Here is an 18,197-nt window from a genome sequence, read left to right as displayed (position 1 = left end):
AAATCGGAATACCTAAGGAGATTTTACAACCGGAAAAATTAAAAGCAGGAAGAGACATAATGAGTATGACTCAGGAGAAAAATGTCACTGAGCAACATAAGAAACCATCTGCATTGTCGCAGATGATAACGGTTAAAAACATATGCAGCTTGTCTACTGAACGACATAAGCGAGAAATTTATAAAGCTGTATATGACGAAGACGGAAGACCAGTGCTACATAAGCAGCCAACTTGTAAAAACAAAGAACTAACGACCGCTTTGGAGCCAATTTCGAGACAAACAGAAGAGTTCCAGGAATTTATGCCAGTGGAAGCTTTCGAGAAAAAGGGAGAAAAGGATGGAATTAATTTTGATATTGTAATGCAGTTAGAAATGGAAGAAGGCAAAGTAAGATTGATAAAAACTACCGAAGAGAGAAACTGGAATTGTTTTAGCAAAAGAAACCGCAGCTGCGGCAAGAGTAATAGATTATCAATGGAGGGAAACAGCAAGAAAAGAGGTATATTACACACAGGGTATTCAGATAGAGTGGTTGCTTAAAGATGCAAACTCTCAATTTCAGGAAGATGAAATGGATAAACCAAAAATGATCGTCTTGCAAAGAGAAAAATAGTTTGGTAAAATGGAAGACAAAATGAAACATACAAAAAAAAAGACCATTACTGTTCGCTGTTCACTTCCGAGAAAATCATAATGACTGCCCCTTTCTAAGGATTTCACAAATGCAAATGTATGAGCTTGAGGATAATGAAAGAAGGCTTCCTTCCATACATTCAGAAGTAGGGGATTACGTAACTAAAGATTACTGTAGAAGGGGAAGCACAAGCACATCATGAGGCGGAAAGGAAAAAATCTGTATCAAAGAGAAAATGCCAACAAATCGAAGAACTAAAGAGGACGGAAGTTCTGTAGTTAATGAAGCACTAGATGAAATAGCTGAAACTACGCCCGAATTATGTGTATTAGCTCCAACTGAGAAATTAATAGATGTTAGCCAAAGATCGAATTTGCAGTATGAATTTGAAGTTTGAAGAGGAAGAAAATCTATTCGCAAAAAAATCTCCAAAGCTTGATAAGAAAGAGGACAACATGCCTGTCATTCCGAAAATTCCGAGAGATAAGGAGGGACTGAAAAAGAAACCTTACTAATAAAGAAAGAGGTAACTTCTGAATATTTGATTGACATCGATAGTGATTTTAAGAATAAAGAAACAGTCCATACAAAGTAACAGAAGGAGTTGAAATTAATTATAAGAGGTCACAGAAATGAAGACGAAAGCAAAAACTATGAGGACATTTTAAAAAATAATGAATTACAAAACTCGCTGGAAAGAACATCTCCTTTCATAAAAGGTTTTGTCGAAGATATCTTTGAATAACCTCTTTAAAGCTACTTTCGGATCATTGTTCCAAAAAAATTGATGGTGTCTGGTTTGTTTCAAAAATAGGAAAAGATGATGGAAGAAGCAAACATAACATCTATGTATATACTTAATTATGATGAAATGGGCAACAAAGATGATCAGTTATAAAAAGGAAATTGTAGAAAGAACTCTATAAAAGTCGGAGTAAAAAAAAATGAAGAGGAAAAAAATAAAATTATAGCAAATCAAAGTAAAGTGCTCAAAAGGCGAAGTGGAGCAAATAGAGAAGATTCCAAATGAAGGAATAGAATCTATAAAAGCAGAGAAAACAGAAGTTTCCAGGACACCACACGAATGCAGTGAGAAAATGGAGTAATACTTGATGAAACAAGAAAATGAAAGTATGAGAAGAAATGATGAAATTTGTGTAGGTCGATCTTATTCTGAAAATTCCAGAGAAAGTATTTCAGAAAGATCAGAAATTCTGATTGAAAGAAAGGAAGGAATTATTTAGATTTCGATATAAAGAAGTGGACTTGAAACTCTCAAGAACGATAGAGGAAAAGCTAGAAGTCGAAAGAACAGAAAAATATTACATTCCGATAGTGTGCTTCGTGATGCAGTAAAAAGCATGAACAGACATCAGACTATCTCGAATTAACGATTAAAATGGATGAATGGGACACTAAAAGTGTGGTAATCGTAATGAAGGGACTTCATAAATTGGAAGAGTTTCCCGCACTTCATAAAAAATGGTCAGAAATGGAAAAATCAGTACAGGAAGTTTTAATATCTGCTGTAGAAAAACCTATGATTGAAGAATTCTTAGAGCAAATTGAATTTACAGGAAAAAGTTCAGAAATGGAGATTAGTGAAACACTTACTTTAGAAGAAAAACAAGACGTTATGAGGATGATGATAAGTCTCAGTAGACATTTTTAAAAGACCAGTCTGATTTGAAACTGAGATTTGATGAAGCCGTTGAGGGAATTTCAGAACGTTGGTCAGGAAGTATTGAAAAGATATTAAGAAATATCCTAAACAAAGCTGAAAGTTCACAAAAGCTGCGAGATTTTCACCAGCAAGTCTTGAATTATATCCTGATATTGGGGACGTCGATATACTTGTAGAAAATCCGATAAAAGCGGGAAGAGACAAGTAATAAAAGATGACAAAGCTATAAAAGGCGTTGCAGGTGAACAGTATGGAACGAATGAGAATTATTCGCAAGACACTAAGATTGATGCAACAAAAAAGAGCACGGTTTCCTGGAAGTTGACAAACAGTATGGAGAAAAAAGATGATACAAATCAATATTTCCACCTTAATCGTCCAAGTAAAAATCAGATGTGGCCTAAGGAAAGGAAAGGAGGTGCTAGTGGTGCTGAAGAATCAAATTCCGATGACAAATATTTATTAGCAGCATAATGCCCTTTTAAATGCTACAGAAATAGCAATAAGCTTAATACCTATTGGACTGAGAAACAAAGAGATGTTAGAAAAACACTTGAAAGAAGAGTTGAATTGTAAGCATAATGAAACTGAACGTAATGCTGTTGAAATCTTGCAGATACAATTGGAGAAATGTGTAAAAAATGAGATATGTGAAGTAGGACAACAACAATTGTCAAGACATGGAGTTGTATTAAGGGGTAGGAAGGGAAGTCAAAGGATGGAAAGACTGCAACTGAAGTCGGGAAAGACTAACTGGGGAAGACACATTCAAGATGTAGTAATACGTCTAGAGGAGGGAAAAACGCGTAAGAGACAGAGGGTGTTATGGGAACATCTGTTGAGGACAGGTAAGAATGCAAACAGAGTAGATATTAAATGAGCATATATACATTAGGTGAAAAACTCATATCAAAGTACTTTCGGGAATACAATATTTTAGGACAAAAGAGCTTGGGGACAAAGAAGACAGCAATTTCGCAACATGAAATACTTGTCGAACAGAAGAAGTCTGTAGATACAACATCGCCAGAAGCCATGAAAAGAAGTCAAGAAAAAAGTGTTGAAGAGATATCAATTGCAGAACGACAGAATATGGAAGAAAAGCCCATTGTATCTGAAAATGATAGGCACGAAACAATTAGTGAAAGAGTTTATATTGAGCAACCTGAATTAAAAGACCTAAAAGAAGCTGGGTTAAGACCACCTGAACTGGTGTTAGAAAGCATTGTTTCAATGAAGCATGGACAAGACGCTAATACAATGCAATACGAAACGTTAAATATTCATCCAGATCTAATAATATCTGAAATCACAAAGCAAGGAGATTTGAAACAGCATGGAATTGAGATTGAAGGCACCTTTGAAAGCAGTGAAACTTCTGAAGACGGATTTTTTAGCCTCGCCGAAAAGATGGGCATAGCTTCAACAAGTGTGATTACCATTCCTGCGGCTTTAGCAACAATAGAAATTGCATCTGCCTATGAATGCGTTATGGAAAAACATCAGCAGAGTTTAGCAGATTCTGAACTAGAAGATAAAATGTTCAGTGTAAAAAAACTTACAACAACATATGGAACAGAATCAGAAAACCCTGCAAACGATCTTGAAGTTGAGGTAAAAAAAGTAAGACTGTTCGAAAATATTATTATACCTGATGAAAGAGTCGAGGAATACGGTTCCGTAATATCTAAAACACCAACTACAGAGGAAAAACATGTACTCGATATGAAATCTCCGGCAGAGTCAGAAATTGTGGATCAATTACGTAAAACGGAAGATTTGGTAGAAACTGAAACAAAATCGCTCGAAGATATTATACCTGATGAAAGGAATTTCGAGGAATACGGTTCCGTAATATCTAAAACACCAACTACAGAGGAAAAACATGTAACTGATATGAAATCTCCGGCAGAGTCAGAAGTTGTTGATCGGATAACTAAAACTCACGATTTGGTAGAAACTGAAACAAAATCGCTCGAAGATATTATACCTGATGAAAGGAATTTCGAGGAATACGGTTCCGTAATATCTAAAACACCAATTACACAGGAAAAACATGTACTCGATATGAAATCTCCGGCGGAGTCAGAAACTGTGGATCAATTACGTAAAACGGAAGATTTGGTAGAAACTGAAACAAAATCGCTCGAAGATATTATACCTGATGAAAGGAATTTCGAGGAATACGGTTCCGTAATATCTAAAACACCAATTACACAGGAAAAACATGTACTCGATATGAAATCTCCGGTAGAGTCAGAAGTTGTTGATCGGATAACTAAAACTCACGATTTGGTAGAAACTGAAACAAAATCGCTCGAAGATATTATACCTGATGAAAGGAATTTCGAGGAATACGGTTCCGTAATATCTAAAACACCAACTACAGAGGAAAAACATGTAACTGATATGAAATCTCCGGCAGAGTCAGAAGTTGTTGATCGGATAACTAAAACTCACGATTTGGTTGAAACTGAAACAAAATCGCTCGAAGATATTATACCTGATGAAAGGAATTTCGAGGAATACGGTTCCGTAATATCTAAAACACCAATTACACAGGAAAAACATGTACTCGATATGAAATCTCCGGTAGAGTCAGAAGTTGTTGATCGGATAACTAAAACTCACGATTTGGTAGAAACTGAAACAAAATCGCTCGAAGATATTATACCTGATGAAAGGAATTTCGAGGAATACGGTTCCGTAATATCTAAAACACCAACTACAGAGGAAAAACATGTAACTGATATGAAATCTCCGGCAGAGTCAGAAGTTGTTGATCGGATAACTAAAACTCACGATTTGGTAGAAACTGAAACAAAATCGCTCGAAGATATTATACCTGATGAAAGGAATTTCGAGGAATACGGTTCCGTAATATCTATAACACCAACTACAGAGGAAAAACATGTACTCGATATGAAATCTCCGGCGGAGTCAGAAACTGTGGATCAATTACGTAAAACGGAAGATTTGGTAGAAACTGAAACAAAATCGCTCGAAGATATTATACCTGATGAAAGGAATTTCGAGGAATACGGTTCCGTAATATCTAAAACACCAACTACAGAGGAAAAACATGTAACTGATATGAAATCTCCGGCAGAGTCAGAAGTTGTTGATCGGATAACTAAAACTCACGATTTGGTAGAAACTGAAACAAAATCGCTCGAAGATATTATACCTGATGAAAGGAATTTCGAGGAATACGGTTCCGTAATATCTAAAACACCAATTACACAGGAAAAACATGTACTCGATATGAAATCTCCGGCGGAGTCAGAAACTGTGGATCAATTACGTAAAACGGAAGATTTGGTAGAAACTGAAACAAAATCGCTCGAAGATATTATACCTGATGAAAGGAATTTCGAGGAATACGGTTCCGTAATATCTAAAACACCAACTACAGAGGAAAAACATGTAACTGATATGAAATCTCCGGCAGAGTCAGAAGTTGTTGATCGGATAACTAAAACTCACGATTTGGTAGAAACTGAAACAAAATCGCTCGAAGATATTATACCTGATGAAAGGAATTTCGAGGAATACGGTTCCGTAATATCTAAAACACCAATTACACAGGAAAAACATGTAACTGATATGAAATCTCCGGCAGAGTCAGAAACTGTGGATCAATTACGTAAAACGGAAGATTTGGTAGAAACTGAAACAAAATCGCTCGAAGATATTATACCTGATGAAAGGAATTTCGAGGAATACGGTTCCGTAATATCTAAAACACCAACTACAGAGGAAAAACATGTAACTGATATGAAATCTCCGGCAGAGTCAGAAGTTGTTGATCGGATAACTAAAACTCACGATTTGGTAGAAACTGAAACAAAATCGCTCGAAGATATTATACCTGATGAAAGGAATTTCGAGGAATACGGTTCCGTAATATCTAAAACACCAACTACAGAGGAAAAACATGTAACTGATATGAAATCTCCGGCAGAGTCAGAAGTTGTTGATCGGATAACTAAAACTCACGATTTGGTAGAAACTGAAACAAAATCGCTCGAAGATATTATACCTGATGAAAGGAATTTCGAGGAATACGGTTCCGTAATATCTAAAACACCAATTACACAGGAAAAACATGTACTCGATATGAAATCTCCGGTAGAGTCAGAAGTTGTTGATCGGATAACTAAAACTCACGATTTGGTAGAAACTGAAACAAAATCGCTCGAAGATATTATACCTGATGAAAGGAATTTCGAGGAATACGGTTCCGTAATATCTAAAACACCAACTACAGAGGAAAAACATGTAACTGATATGAAATCTCCGGCAGAGTCAGAAGTTGTTGATCGGATAACTAAAACTCACGATTTGGTAGAAACTGAAACAAAATCGCTCGAAGATATTATACCTGATGAAAGGAATTTCGAGGAATACGGTTCCGTAATATCTAAAACACTAACTACAGAGGAAAAACATGTAACTGATATGAAATCTCCGGCAGAGTCAGAAATTGTGGATCAATTACGTAAAACGGAAGATTTGGTAGAAACTGAAACAAAATCGCTCGAAGATATTATACCTGATGAAAGGAATTTCGAGGAATACGGTTCCGTAATATCTAAAACACCAACTACAGAGGAAAAACATGTACTCGATATGAAATCTCCGGTAGAGTCAGAAGTTGTTGATCGGATAACTAAAACTCACGATTTGGTAGAAACTGAAACAAAATCGCTCGAAGATATTATACCTGATGAAAGGAATTTCGAGGAATACGGTTCCGTAATATCTAAAACACCAACTACAGAGGAAAAACATGTAACTGATATGAAATCTCCGGCAGAGTCAGAAACTGTGGATCAATTACGTAAAACGGAAGATTTGGTAGAAACTGAAACAAAATCGCTCGAAGATATTATACCTGATGAAAGGAATTTCGAGGAATACGGTTCCGTAATATCTAAAACACCAACTACAGAGGAAAAACATGTAACTGATATGAAATCTCCGGCAGAGTCAGAAACTGTGGATCAATTACGTAAAACGGAAGATTTGGTAGAAACTGAAACAAAATCGCTCGAAGATATTATACCTGATGAAAGGAATTTCGAGGAATACGGTTCCGTAATATCTAAAACACCAACTACAGAGGAAAAACATGTAACTGATATGAAATCTCCGGCAGAGTCAGAAACTGTGGATCAATTACGTAAAACGGAAGATTTGGTAGAAACTGAAACAAAATCGCTCGAAGATATTATACCTGATGAAAGGAATTTCGAGGAATACGGTTCCGTAATATCTAAAACACCAACTACAGAGGAAAAACATGTACTCGATATGAAATCTCCGGCAGAGTCAGAAATTGTGGATCGGATAACTAAAACTCACGAATTGGTAGAAACTGAAACAAAATCGCTCGATGATATTATACCTGATGAAAGGAATTTCGAGGAATACGGTTCCGTAATATCTAAAACACCAACTACAGAGGAAAAACATGTACTCGATATGAAGTCTCCGGCAGAGTCAGAAACTGTGGATCAATTACGTGAAACGGAAGATTTGGTAGAAACTGAAGGCGGACCTTTCGATGATAATATATCAGACAGAGAGATTCTGGGAGAACGCGGTGCAATGATATGTAACAAAGGAACTACAAAAGGGCATACTGAAATGGAGAGCTGGAGAGACCTGCAGAAAGCTGTGGATGTGTTATGCAGGATGGGAGATTTGGAAGAAACTGAAGGAGAATCGTTCGAAGATATTATGCAGGGTGAAAAGATTCTTGGGGACTACGCTATCTCAGGGTATGAATTTGCATCGATTAAAGAAAAACCTGTTTCATCTTGGAATGCTAAGTGTGAAGCTGATGAACCCATGAAGCAATATGGAAACGTGTACGTGACAGACTCAGAAAGTGAACATCTCCAATCAAAAGTGGTGAAGTCTGCGAGGAATGCAACAGAAGTAGCAGTACCTATTGTTCTTGCTAAATTCCGAATGTCAGAGGTCCGTGGTGTCGATGGAGGTGATAAAGATATGCAGATGGTTAGCGAAACACCTTCTTCTGAGACTAGACGGGTCGTTCTAGAGTGGATGCAGTCTATGGTTAATGATGTGAGTGAAGAGAGAAATCCCGTGGAAAGCAATGATAGGGTAACAAAAGGAGATGTTTGTACAAAAGAACAAGTTACACTTCTTGCTAAAGCACCAGCAATAGAGTGTTTGAAACAGGAATGTGCTGACCATACAGTTGTACCAGCTGTGGAAAGAGAAAATAGGCTTGTTGAGATATACAAAACAACAGTGTCTGAACATGAAATTTTGCAACCGCTGGAAAACGTACAACATCAATCTTTTATGAAGAAAGATCTCGAGGAAACAGAAACGAAACAATTTGAGAGTATGGTCTCGGAGTGTCATTTTTCCCAGAGCTACGATATCTCAGTAGCCGAAGAAATAATTATAGGAGAATGTAAAAAGCCCTTAAGGAATGAAAGCGAATATCCTGATACTTCGGTAGAGATGTTTAGAAAAAATCTGGAGGGAACCGGAGCCCGAAAATCCGAAGATATTTTACAGCAGGAATGCGGTGCTTCACTACTTAAAGAATTAGTAAAGGAGGAAAAACTTACAGTAGTTCATGGAAAAGAACAAAAATATGCGGTACCGCAAGCAGGAGAAAAGAAGCACTTACCCTTTAATGAAAGAGAATCTGAGGAAAGTGCTTGCACTTTACAAAAAGATATTGAGAATCAGCAATCGGAGATGGAACACTCTGAAGGATTTAAAGTAAAAGTATTCAAGGAAGAAATCTCAAAGAATATGAAATCTGAAGGAATAAAATTTGGAAGAGTGGTATCTCAGAAATTTGTAGAAGAGATGAAGGGTGATAAACGGGATAGCGTTGAATTCGCTAAGGAACTTGTTAAAGGACAGATTGTAGGAGAATCCCCAGATGTTATTGGTTCTTGGAACTATAAGGAAACTGGATTTTCCAGAGAAATTTCTAGTGGTATAGCTGAAGTGAAAGGAAGTGCTAGGGATGAGGAAGCATTTTTGCTAAAAATACAATCTGAAATAGAAGATAGACAACGAACTACTGAATTTGCAGCAACGAAAAACAAGGAAGAATGTATAGACACAGGACCATTTCAAAGTGACATGCTGTTTTCAAGTGATGTTTCGTTTGCAGATTTGGTATTTGCTGATCCGCTACATGGAACAGATGATACAACTGGAATTGAGCAATTGAAGACAGAAAGCAGAGATTTACAAAAAATGGGTAAGTTAATATCTAACTTGACAACAGAACAACTACCGACGAAAGAAAAGGAAACTGTGAGATTGAGCAAAGAAGAAATCACACCGCAACAAATGCAGGAATCTCTAATAAAAATACAGGGAGATGTGGAAAATTTGGTGATGCATCAATCAGAACAAAGCATCATTTGCAAAGGATTGAGACCAGTTGCAGGAACTGAAAAGATTAAAGAAAAGAGTCGATCCAAGTTTTACTCAATAACTGCTGCATTCGAGCAACCTAGATCAGGATCACCGAAAAAGAAGGATTTTGAAAGAGTATTTTATAAGCCTGGTGCGTTCTTGGATTACGTCCAAGAATACAAGGATAACATAAAGGATGTGGAATACAGTAAGACAAGTAGCGATGCAGATGCGGAGGATAGAAACGAATTATGTGTGGAGGAAGAACAACGGTGGACAGATGAAAAAAAGCTTTTGAAGTTTGCAGAAGAAACTGGAACGGTTGCTAAAGAAATTATTTTGACACCTGATACATTGACGACTCTTGATACAACAAAAATTTGTGATCACGATGTAAAAAGCGATATAAGAGAGACACCGATTGAACAACTTCCTGATACAGATCATCTACAGCTTATGCCGTTAATAACTACTAGGCAGTATGTTGAAGCTGCAGTGATGCAAGGAATGGTAGCAGAAGAAGGAATTATCAAAAAAGAAATTGTTTATGACCCAGCTAAGAATCTGAATGAACCAGTACTAAAAGATGAAGAAGAGAGAATAGGCAGAATAACTGGATCATTTGCAGTTGAGACTTTAGATCGGGAACCTTTGATAAATATGCATTTCCAATCTTCAGCTGACCAGAATGCTGTTTTTATCTCTTCAGATATGCAAATGGATACTTCATTTCTGGAAAAGATATCTCAAAAGAATTGTGGGAATGAAGTTTTAATAGAAAGCGTTGACGAAAATATGCAAATAGGGACATTTTTTAAGGAAAACATGAGGAAAGAAGTGCCAGAAAATAATGAATTTCAACCGATGGTACCATCGATCAAAAGTGTAGAAGAAGGAGTGACGCTAAAGACTGGAATGGCAGGAAGTAAAGAGAAAAGTTTAGCTGAATTGGTGACAGAAGAAGGAACATCTTATGAAGTTGACTTGGACGGAAAAAGTCATCTAATCATGGATCATAAATCACGTATGGACGAAAGAACGAAATCCTCAGCAGAAGATAAGTATCCTTATGAACTAACTGTTGATATATCATGGGCTTTAGAAGAAAAAGATGACACTGATGCGGAAACAGAAGTACAAAAACAAAAATCTTCCTACATGGAGCAAGTAATAACATACCCTAGCGACGATACACTTAATGTTATAACGGAAGAAAGAGTAACTGGAAGTATAGCAAAAAAATGTAAAGATTCAAGCATTAAGCTAAATGGCGATAGCAATAAAAGTTCTGCAAGGTTCGAGTCTATGAAATGGGAAAAACTAACAGACGGATTTGAAATGACTTCAGAAAAACTGAAAATGAAGGGACTGATGGGAGAATCAGCGGTGAAAGCAGAAAAGGTAACATTTGATCACAATAAAGGATTTGTAATTAAGATACCTAGAACAGATAAAGAGGAAAGTGAATCATTCTTCATACATCGTTTTGAACCAAAGGAATATCACATGAAGTCTTCTGAAATCACTGCAGTGGAGTCAACGACCACACAAAAATGGCTAGGAGCTGAAAAAGAAAGTCAAGAAGATCTTACCATTCAGAGACGGCAAATATCAGAGCTAAGCAGAGATGAGAAATTAGAAAATGTTGATGCAAAAGCATTAGCGATGATGAATAATCAAAAGGAGTATGAGAAGAGATTAATAACCATGGAAGGTGATCAGGAGTTAAATGAAAAAGCAGAAATGGCACAGAACCTTGAAAAATTAAAAATTTACAGTAGCGATGGTATGATGCCTCAACAGCCTGCTGGAAATGATAAGAAGTCGTGCTTATTAAAAAGATCCTCTGAACAGTTGATTACTAAACATGAATTAATGACTTCATTTGAAAAAGGCGAACTGGAGAGAGATATTTCTAATAAAAAGATTACTTCAAGTTGGTGTGAGCTGTCGAGAGAGGAACCGAGAAACATAGCTTCAGAGGCATTTCTAGATACTATCGAAATTTGTTCAATAATTCCCCAGCAAAGGAAAAATGTTCAGATTTTTGCAAAAGAATCTGATAGATATCAGTTTACTGATTTTTTCTTAAGCGATGAAAAAGTGCAAAAAGAAGACAAATCATTAAGTTACTCTGAAAGACCTAATAGGTTTTCTGTAATAGAGAAAGTAACCTCGGTAGGAAAGGAATCCTTTAAAGATTTCTTTGCTTCTGCTGAAGCATCGAGAAGTGGAGCAACAAGTATTCTTGAAGCTTCAGGAGTTTCATCAGTTTCCCGATCTCTAGAAACAGTTCAGGTGGTCGAAGGTCAGAAAAGTTTTCTCAGAAGTGCTTCATTTGATGTTGCCGACAATAGTATGGAGAAGAAAAAAAGGGAGGAAAAGATATCTCATTATGGGGAATTAGAAGGACACATAAACGCCTCAGTTATTTCAAGTGCAGAAGCTATTGTGGAACGAAATAATGTAAAAGTAATTTACGATGAAGTAACTGGCGCGCTTTGGCAACAAGCAGACGGCGACACAAGCGAGAAAACTTTTTCAAGAAGGCAACTGGAATTAGCAGCAAAAGAAAAAAGTACTGTTCAACTGAAAAATGAACAAAATATAACCCTTTCGAGTGCTTTTGATAGATACTCTGCTGGACAACAAAACTGTCAGAAGTTTACGTTATCAAGAAAGAAAGAAGTGGAGAAAGGCGCATCTTCATCGTTTTTTGCATCAGTGTTCTTAAATTATGCAGAGGATACTCAGATTGAATCATTGCAAAAGGTGGAAAAAAGAACTAAATCACTAGAAGAAACTGCAGTTGTTCCTCAAAAAAAGATCGAAGAAGAGATTTTCATTAACAAATTAAGTCATTCAGTAGGAGAATATTTAGAAACAAAAAAGGATGTGTATGAAATAAAGAGCGTAAGAAATAGTAATAATGGGAGAAAAATGAAAACGATAGCTGAATCTACTTCAGAGTTTGTTTTTGAGGAATCATTGACGCTGACAAAAGCGCCATTAGCAAGGCAAAATATTGCTAAAGGATCATTTGAAACGGATAAGGAAACAAAAATTACTCATGTCATTGATTTAGAAGTGAATGCGGGTTATTTAGTTGGCGAAAGCAAGGGGAAACTAGGTGAAACAGTCAGCAGGAGCAATGTAAGTGAGCAGAGTAATTGCAGCGTAAATTCCTTGATTGGAAAACATTGCAGTAATAAATCACCGCCCAGCGAGGAAAGAACTGCTGCTGAAAAGAGTGTACCCCAAGTTGAACATGAACATGAAGCGGACTATGAATGTGATTTAAAGAAGAAGTTAGAAACGTTTGCAGAAGAAACGAGGAAGTTAAAAAGACACGTAGAAGGATGCAATAGTTTACTTAAGGAATATGAAAGAAATGAGGAAGAGCTTAATATACAGACAACAGTAATGGTTGATGACGTGAAAGCAATAGAAAGCTTATCACGTAGTGAATCCACCTATAAGACGGCAACGGCTACATCAAGAGATGGTTATGATACATGCCTTACATCCCAAGAGGACACTTTCGAAACAGCTCCTGGCTATCATTCTCAGGAATCTGAGTACACTACAGCAACTAGCGAAGCTAGCAGTAGATTGTCAGTAATGAGTGATGAGTGTAGAGAAAGTGCTACACCGATTGCAATTCTCTCACCAGTACAGTCTGATCGTCTTTTTACTGCATCTCAGGATGAAGAACAAGAACCAAGTAGGCAAGAAAGTAGAGTTATTGATCCAGAACGTTCTAGTCGAGATGTGCCTGATATAGAACTTGTATCTGTTGAAGATGAGGATGATATGGGAGAAGGCTTACTGCTAACAACTAGTGGTATTCTACTCGCTCCAGATATGGATCCTGGACGACCTGTTTCCCCAGTTCCTCCGGGTTTCAGTGATGAGGATGAAAGTATTGCTGTTGCTATTGCATCTGATTACTCCAGGAAAGTTGTCGATGGCTTAGCGGAAATTAAAGTTCTTGACTCTATTATAGAAGCTCCAGGAGACGATGCTGATCAGGTATTTTCGTCATGGAAACAAGAAGTACCTAATTTTACAACCTTTCAGGAATCAGTGCATGAAAAAGCAATGGATTTTGAAAAAGAATGTTTCCCACAATATTCATATCTATCTACTGAAAATAAAACGAGTATTGTTCATAGGATCGAAGAAGATGAAATTGCAGATGTTGCATTGTCCTCCGAAGCAATTTTATATACCGAATCTGATTCATTAGATTCTCTTGATAAAATATCAGTTAAAAGTGGAAGCAGTGGTAAGAAATATAGCACATCACGTCGAAGCAGCACCAGCTCTCGAAAAGGTTCACATGATGAACCACAAACATTTCTTGAACGACTTACACCAGAGTTGAAAATGTCATGGATAGAAAAGAATCAGGAAGTGGGATCAGCTAAGCAAACTGCATTGTCATTATCTGATGAGTATCCAATGTATATGGAAAACGGACAAGTAAATCCAGTAGAAGTGGAGTTAGAGACACTGCATGAAGAGCCGGAAGAAGCGGATTCGTTAAATGAAAGAAGTGCGTCTTTAAATGGCCAGGGAACAGATATCAGTGTAACAGTTGGGAAATACAAAACGGTTTCAAGCGACAATGTCTCCGAAACGAGTTTGCAGGAATTTGAACGAATCGAGCGAGATGTATTAAACAAAGGTGAATCAAGTCTTAGTGGAAGTGAAGCTGAGCTGTACGTAGCCGGGAAATTGAAAACAGCTGATGGTTCAACAAGTTCCTTAGCCGAATTTGAACGACTGGAACAAGAGGTCATAGTCGAAGGTTCCCAACAAGATGAAGCAATGATACTATCCGATATACGTGAAGAGTCGGAGGTCGAAGAGATGAGTATAAGAGACGATGACGAAGAAGAACAGGATTCCATTTCGGATATAAAAGCAATACCAGTTGAAGAAGATATCCAAGTGGCAACACCATTAGCTTCACCAACCGATAGCATTGAAAGGGATTTCGAAAATTTTATTCCAGAAGCGATGGGAACAAGCATTGATTCTTTAGAAATTAATGCCCCACCACAGAGCGATTTAATAGATGAACGTTATTTAACTGAATATGAAGTCATTGAAAAAGTGCATGAAGGGATGCATGATTCTCTTGAAATAATTCCGCAAGACAAAGATTTTATGCAGGAAGAGGTTGCCATGCGAGAAGTAAGTAAGGATAGGCAAACACTATTGAGTGATGATACGGTGAGTATATATCAAGACCAGGAAGAAAAAGATTCGTTAGCTGGTGATTTGGACACTGTGCTTCATGATTATCCGACCACGCTAACAACGTTTGAAACGATGCAAATCAACGAAGATGGTTCAACAGAAATAATCTCAAGAAAGGTTCTGACTCGTGTCACTGATCCAGTTATTAGTCATGTACAATTTACTGGAACGGAAAATGAGCATCGCTTACGTGATTTGGAACGAGAAGAACAATTTGAAACTGTGGATGTGGAAGGTAACATTACGCGAACAACACTTCATCGCAGTGCTCCTTCATCCTCTGCAGGTATTTTACTTTTAATGTTTCGCATTTTTCAGTTGTTCTTGCATGCAATTTCATGAAACATGAACATGCTCATTGGCATTTATTCATGGTATCTGTTATTAAAGTTAAAACCCCCCGCCCCTTAGACACAGCATTTTAATTCATGGATTGTGTTAGATCTTTCAAATTTATGCTTCTGCAAATGTTATGTTTTGTCCAGGACTGTTTTCGCATCCTATTTAAATAGCTAACTAGTCATAATCTTGCTGTAATCTTATGATTTGTTCGTAATGAAGTAAGATACTTAAACCAAGTTTAAAAGAAATTGTATCTACGAGATCGGTGAGTTGAGCACGGTTTTAGTAATTTTCGCATGTCATTCTAGATCTCTTTAAATAGTCATAGTATTATTTTCGAATACCAAACAGGAAAAAGTTATGGTGTCAAATGCAGATTAATAAAACTGCGAAATATATATTTGTCTTCTACTTTATACCATATCAATTTATTTATAGTTCCAAAAGATCTGAATTTCAATTTATGAAGGTTTATTTAATCGAATACTTCAGTACCTAAAAGATTTACCATAAATGTTACATGCTGATAATTCCTTGCTACTCAACTAATAAGTTAATCTGTCGCTATCAATATCATCGGTTAATAAAGCAATAAATTGAAATTTAGATTGTTGCTATTCATTAAACTAGCCGTTGTGGAATTAGTTGTTAATTTATTTTGCTTGAATTTCAAAAAAGCGAACTGCTTCCTCTTAGATAATTATGGTAACGATTATTATATATGATCAAAGCTCAGCCTTTCCCATAATTTTTTAACAACAATAAATTCATGGGAACAGTGTTGTATTAAAAATCAGTATTTGAGGTTGAACAAATGAAAGTACTACAGCTGTTAGTAATTTTTCGATTCTTACCAAATATCATTATTCAAATAAACTTTGGTTATAGAGCTGAGAATGCTGCAATTTTTCAGAAGAGTAACAACATTTGTATGCTCTAAACTTTTTGTCTCTCTGATCATTTCATTATTTTGTTGCAGGTACTTCGCTTTCAACTCATCGTGGTTGATTTCATCAGCATTCAGAGTGATATTTTTTTTGTCATCACAATTTTTGCTTGTTCTTGAATTATTTTGCTTTCCTTTCTTGACATCCCTTTTAAACAACCTTTGTCAGATTGGTATTGTTTTCCCTAAATTTAGCTTTATCAATTGATGTTTTTTTTTTTTTTTTTTTTTTTTTTTTTTTACAGTTATAAACTGCATTGCGCCGGGTTATGGAGGAATTTTAATATATTCTTGTACTTTTGAATCTTCCAGTTAATAACATCCAAGTGTATGTAGGATAGTGTTAGGGTAATGGGAATACGAGATTTGGAGTTAATTATTACATTAAATTGGTGTTTATTGGGGTGCTTGATAAAAAAGTTTTTTTTTTTGGCCCATCATAGAATAAGAAATTTGCTTTACCCTTTGTTTTTGGTGAAAGTGACCCAGTTTTAAAAACAGTTTTATTAGTTTGAAGTGTAAGAAGCATACTCAAAGTAGAAAATATATATATTTAAGACATAGTTGATTATTTCATATGCATTGCACCAGAGCTGGTCATGTTGCAACTGTTCCTGGGAAATTCTGTTACTTTCCCAGAAGTAATGATAAATATCACTTTACGTATCCATTTCTACTACATCGTAAAATTAATTTGGATTTCATTTTTGTTACACCTATTATGAACCAGCATTTTTAGGGTCAAAAGGAACAATCGATATACCTATCCAGTAATTTTTGCGGAACTTTCTGCACTTTATAGCAGGTATTGCTTGATTCTGTTATTAATTACTAATATTAAATAGATGCTTCAAAGTTTCGAAGATTTATGCACTTCCTTTGCAATATACTTGAGTGTTGACAATTTGCTCCTAAACGGCATCTATTTAAAGGCGCAACTGAGAGTTTTGGCTTTCGACTTGAATTCTCTGTTAGCACATTCTAATCAAAATTGAGCGTACAGAGAGTTGTGAATTTATTTGTCATAAAGTATCCCAACTGTATCTTAATGTCTATAAAATGCATAATTTCGTCGCGTTTTCATTCACTCTGTTTATATCACAAAATGGCTTTTGGCGCCTTATTTCATCGGATAGCTTAAAGAGAGAGAAATGTAATGCGGATTATTACTAACAAGTCATCATGCCGTAAGTTTCACAGATTGTTTGACAGCTGCTTCTTTATCCCATGGACCTGCGAAGTTTTATGCATGTTTGTAATTCTTAGCAACAGGACTTGTCAACAGCGATTTATCGAATCAGTTTACTAGGAAAAACTGGTGAAGGAATAAGTTAGCACGCGACTGCTCCTAGAACTACTCTTTGTTCTATACATTGCAATTCTCACTGTGTATGTATTTATTGTTGTCATGGAAGTCGGTTGTAAATCACTAACCTTAAGTTGAAGTTTCGAAAAAGGTCTTCCCAAGTGAAGAAATTCTTGCAAAAGTAGAAACTTTCGAAAAAATAACTTTTATCTTCATATTACCAGAAAATTAAACGCTAAACACTGCAATTTTAACAGAATTATCAGGCAAAATCACTTTTTTAATAGTTGAAAAAGCAATTCGATAGTGAAAATTTATGAAGAATTTCCTGATTGTTGAAAGATCGAACTAAATTTTTAAACAAAGTAATAAAGGAAACCCATAAATATAGTGAGACGACCGTTAACCTAAAAATACGTTCAATTTTTCCTCAATGTCCGTAGGCAAACCACCCAGAAAACCTGTCAATGAAAAAATGAATTTACTGTGTCAGAGATTATGAAGAACATGCTGTTCTTAGAAGTCCGAAGTGGCTAGGAAGGCTGGCAGACATTATACTGCATTAAGAAAGCGAAAAATGTTTTAGGAAG

The 18,197-nt window shown here is 36.2% G+C and overlaps 2 protein-coding genes across 2 annotated transcripts; both read left to right on the top strand.

Annotated features, from left to right (window-relative positions):
- Nucleotides 1–65: 65 nt before the first annotated feature.
- On the top strand, nucleotides 66–2,794 carry Bm18191 (Uncharacterized protein; the record flags this gene model as incomplete). Its single annotated transcript, XM_043074082.1, has 4 exons — nucleotides 66–389; nucleotides 1,608–1,738; nucleotides 1,990–2,219; nucleotides 2,562–2,794. The coding sequence occupies 4 exons, from the start codon at nucleotides 66–68 to the stop codon at nucleotides 2,792–2,794; spliced, it is 918 nt and encodes a 305-aa protein (XP_042930016.1).
- Nucleotides 2,795–2,858: 64 nt separating this feature from the next.
- On the top strand, nucleotides 2,859–16,363 carry Bm18562 (Uncharacterized protein; the record flags this gene model as incomplete). Its single annotated transcript, XM_043074081.1, has 3 exons — nucleotides 2,859–3,168; nucleotides 3,261–15,299; nucleotides 16,335–16,363. 3 exons carry the CDS (start codon nucleotides 2,859–2,861, stop codon nucleotides 16,361–16,363), a joined length of 12,378 nt encoding a protein of 4,125 aa, XP_042930015.1.
- Between the last annotated feature and the right edge of the window lie 1,834 nt (nucleotides 16,364–18,197).

Source organism: Brugia malayi, assembly GCF_000002995.4.
Source record: "Brugia malayi strain FR3 genome assembly, contig: Bm_v4_ChrX_scaffold_001, whole genome shotgun sequence".
NCBI lineage: Eukaryota > Metazoa > Nematoda > Chromadorea > Rhabditida > Onchocercidae > Brugia > Brugia malayi.
Note: the sequence above shows the minus strand (reverse complement) of the source record. Positions and strands in the feature narration are given on the sequence as shown.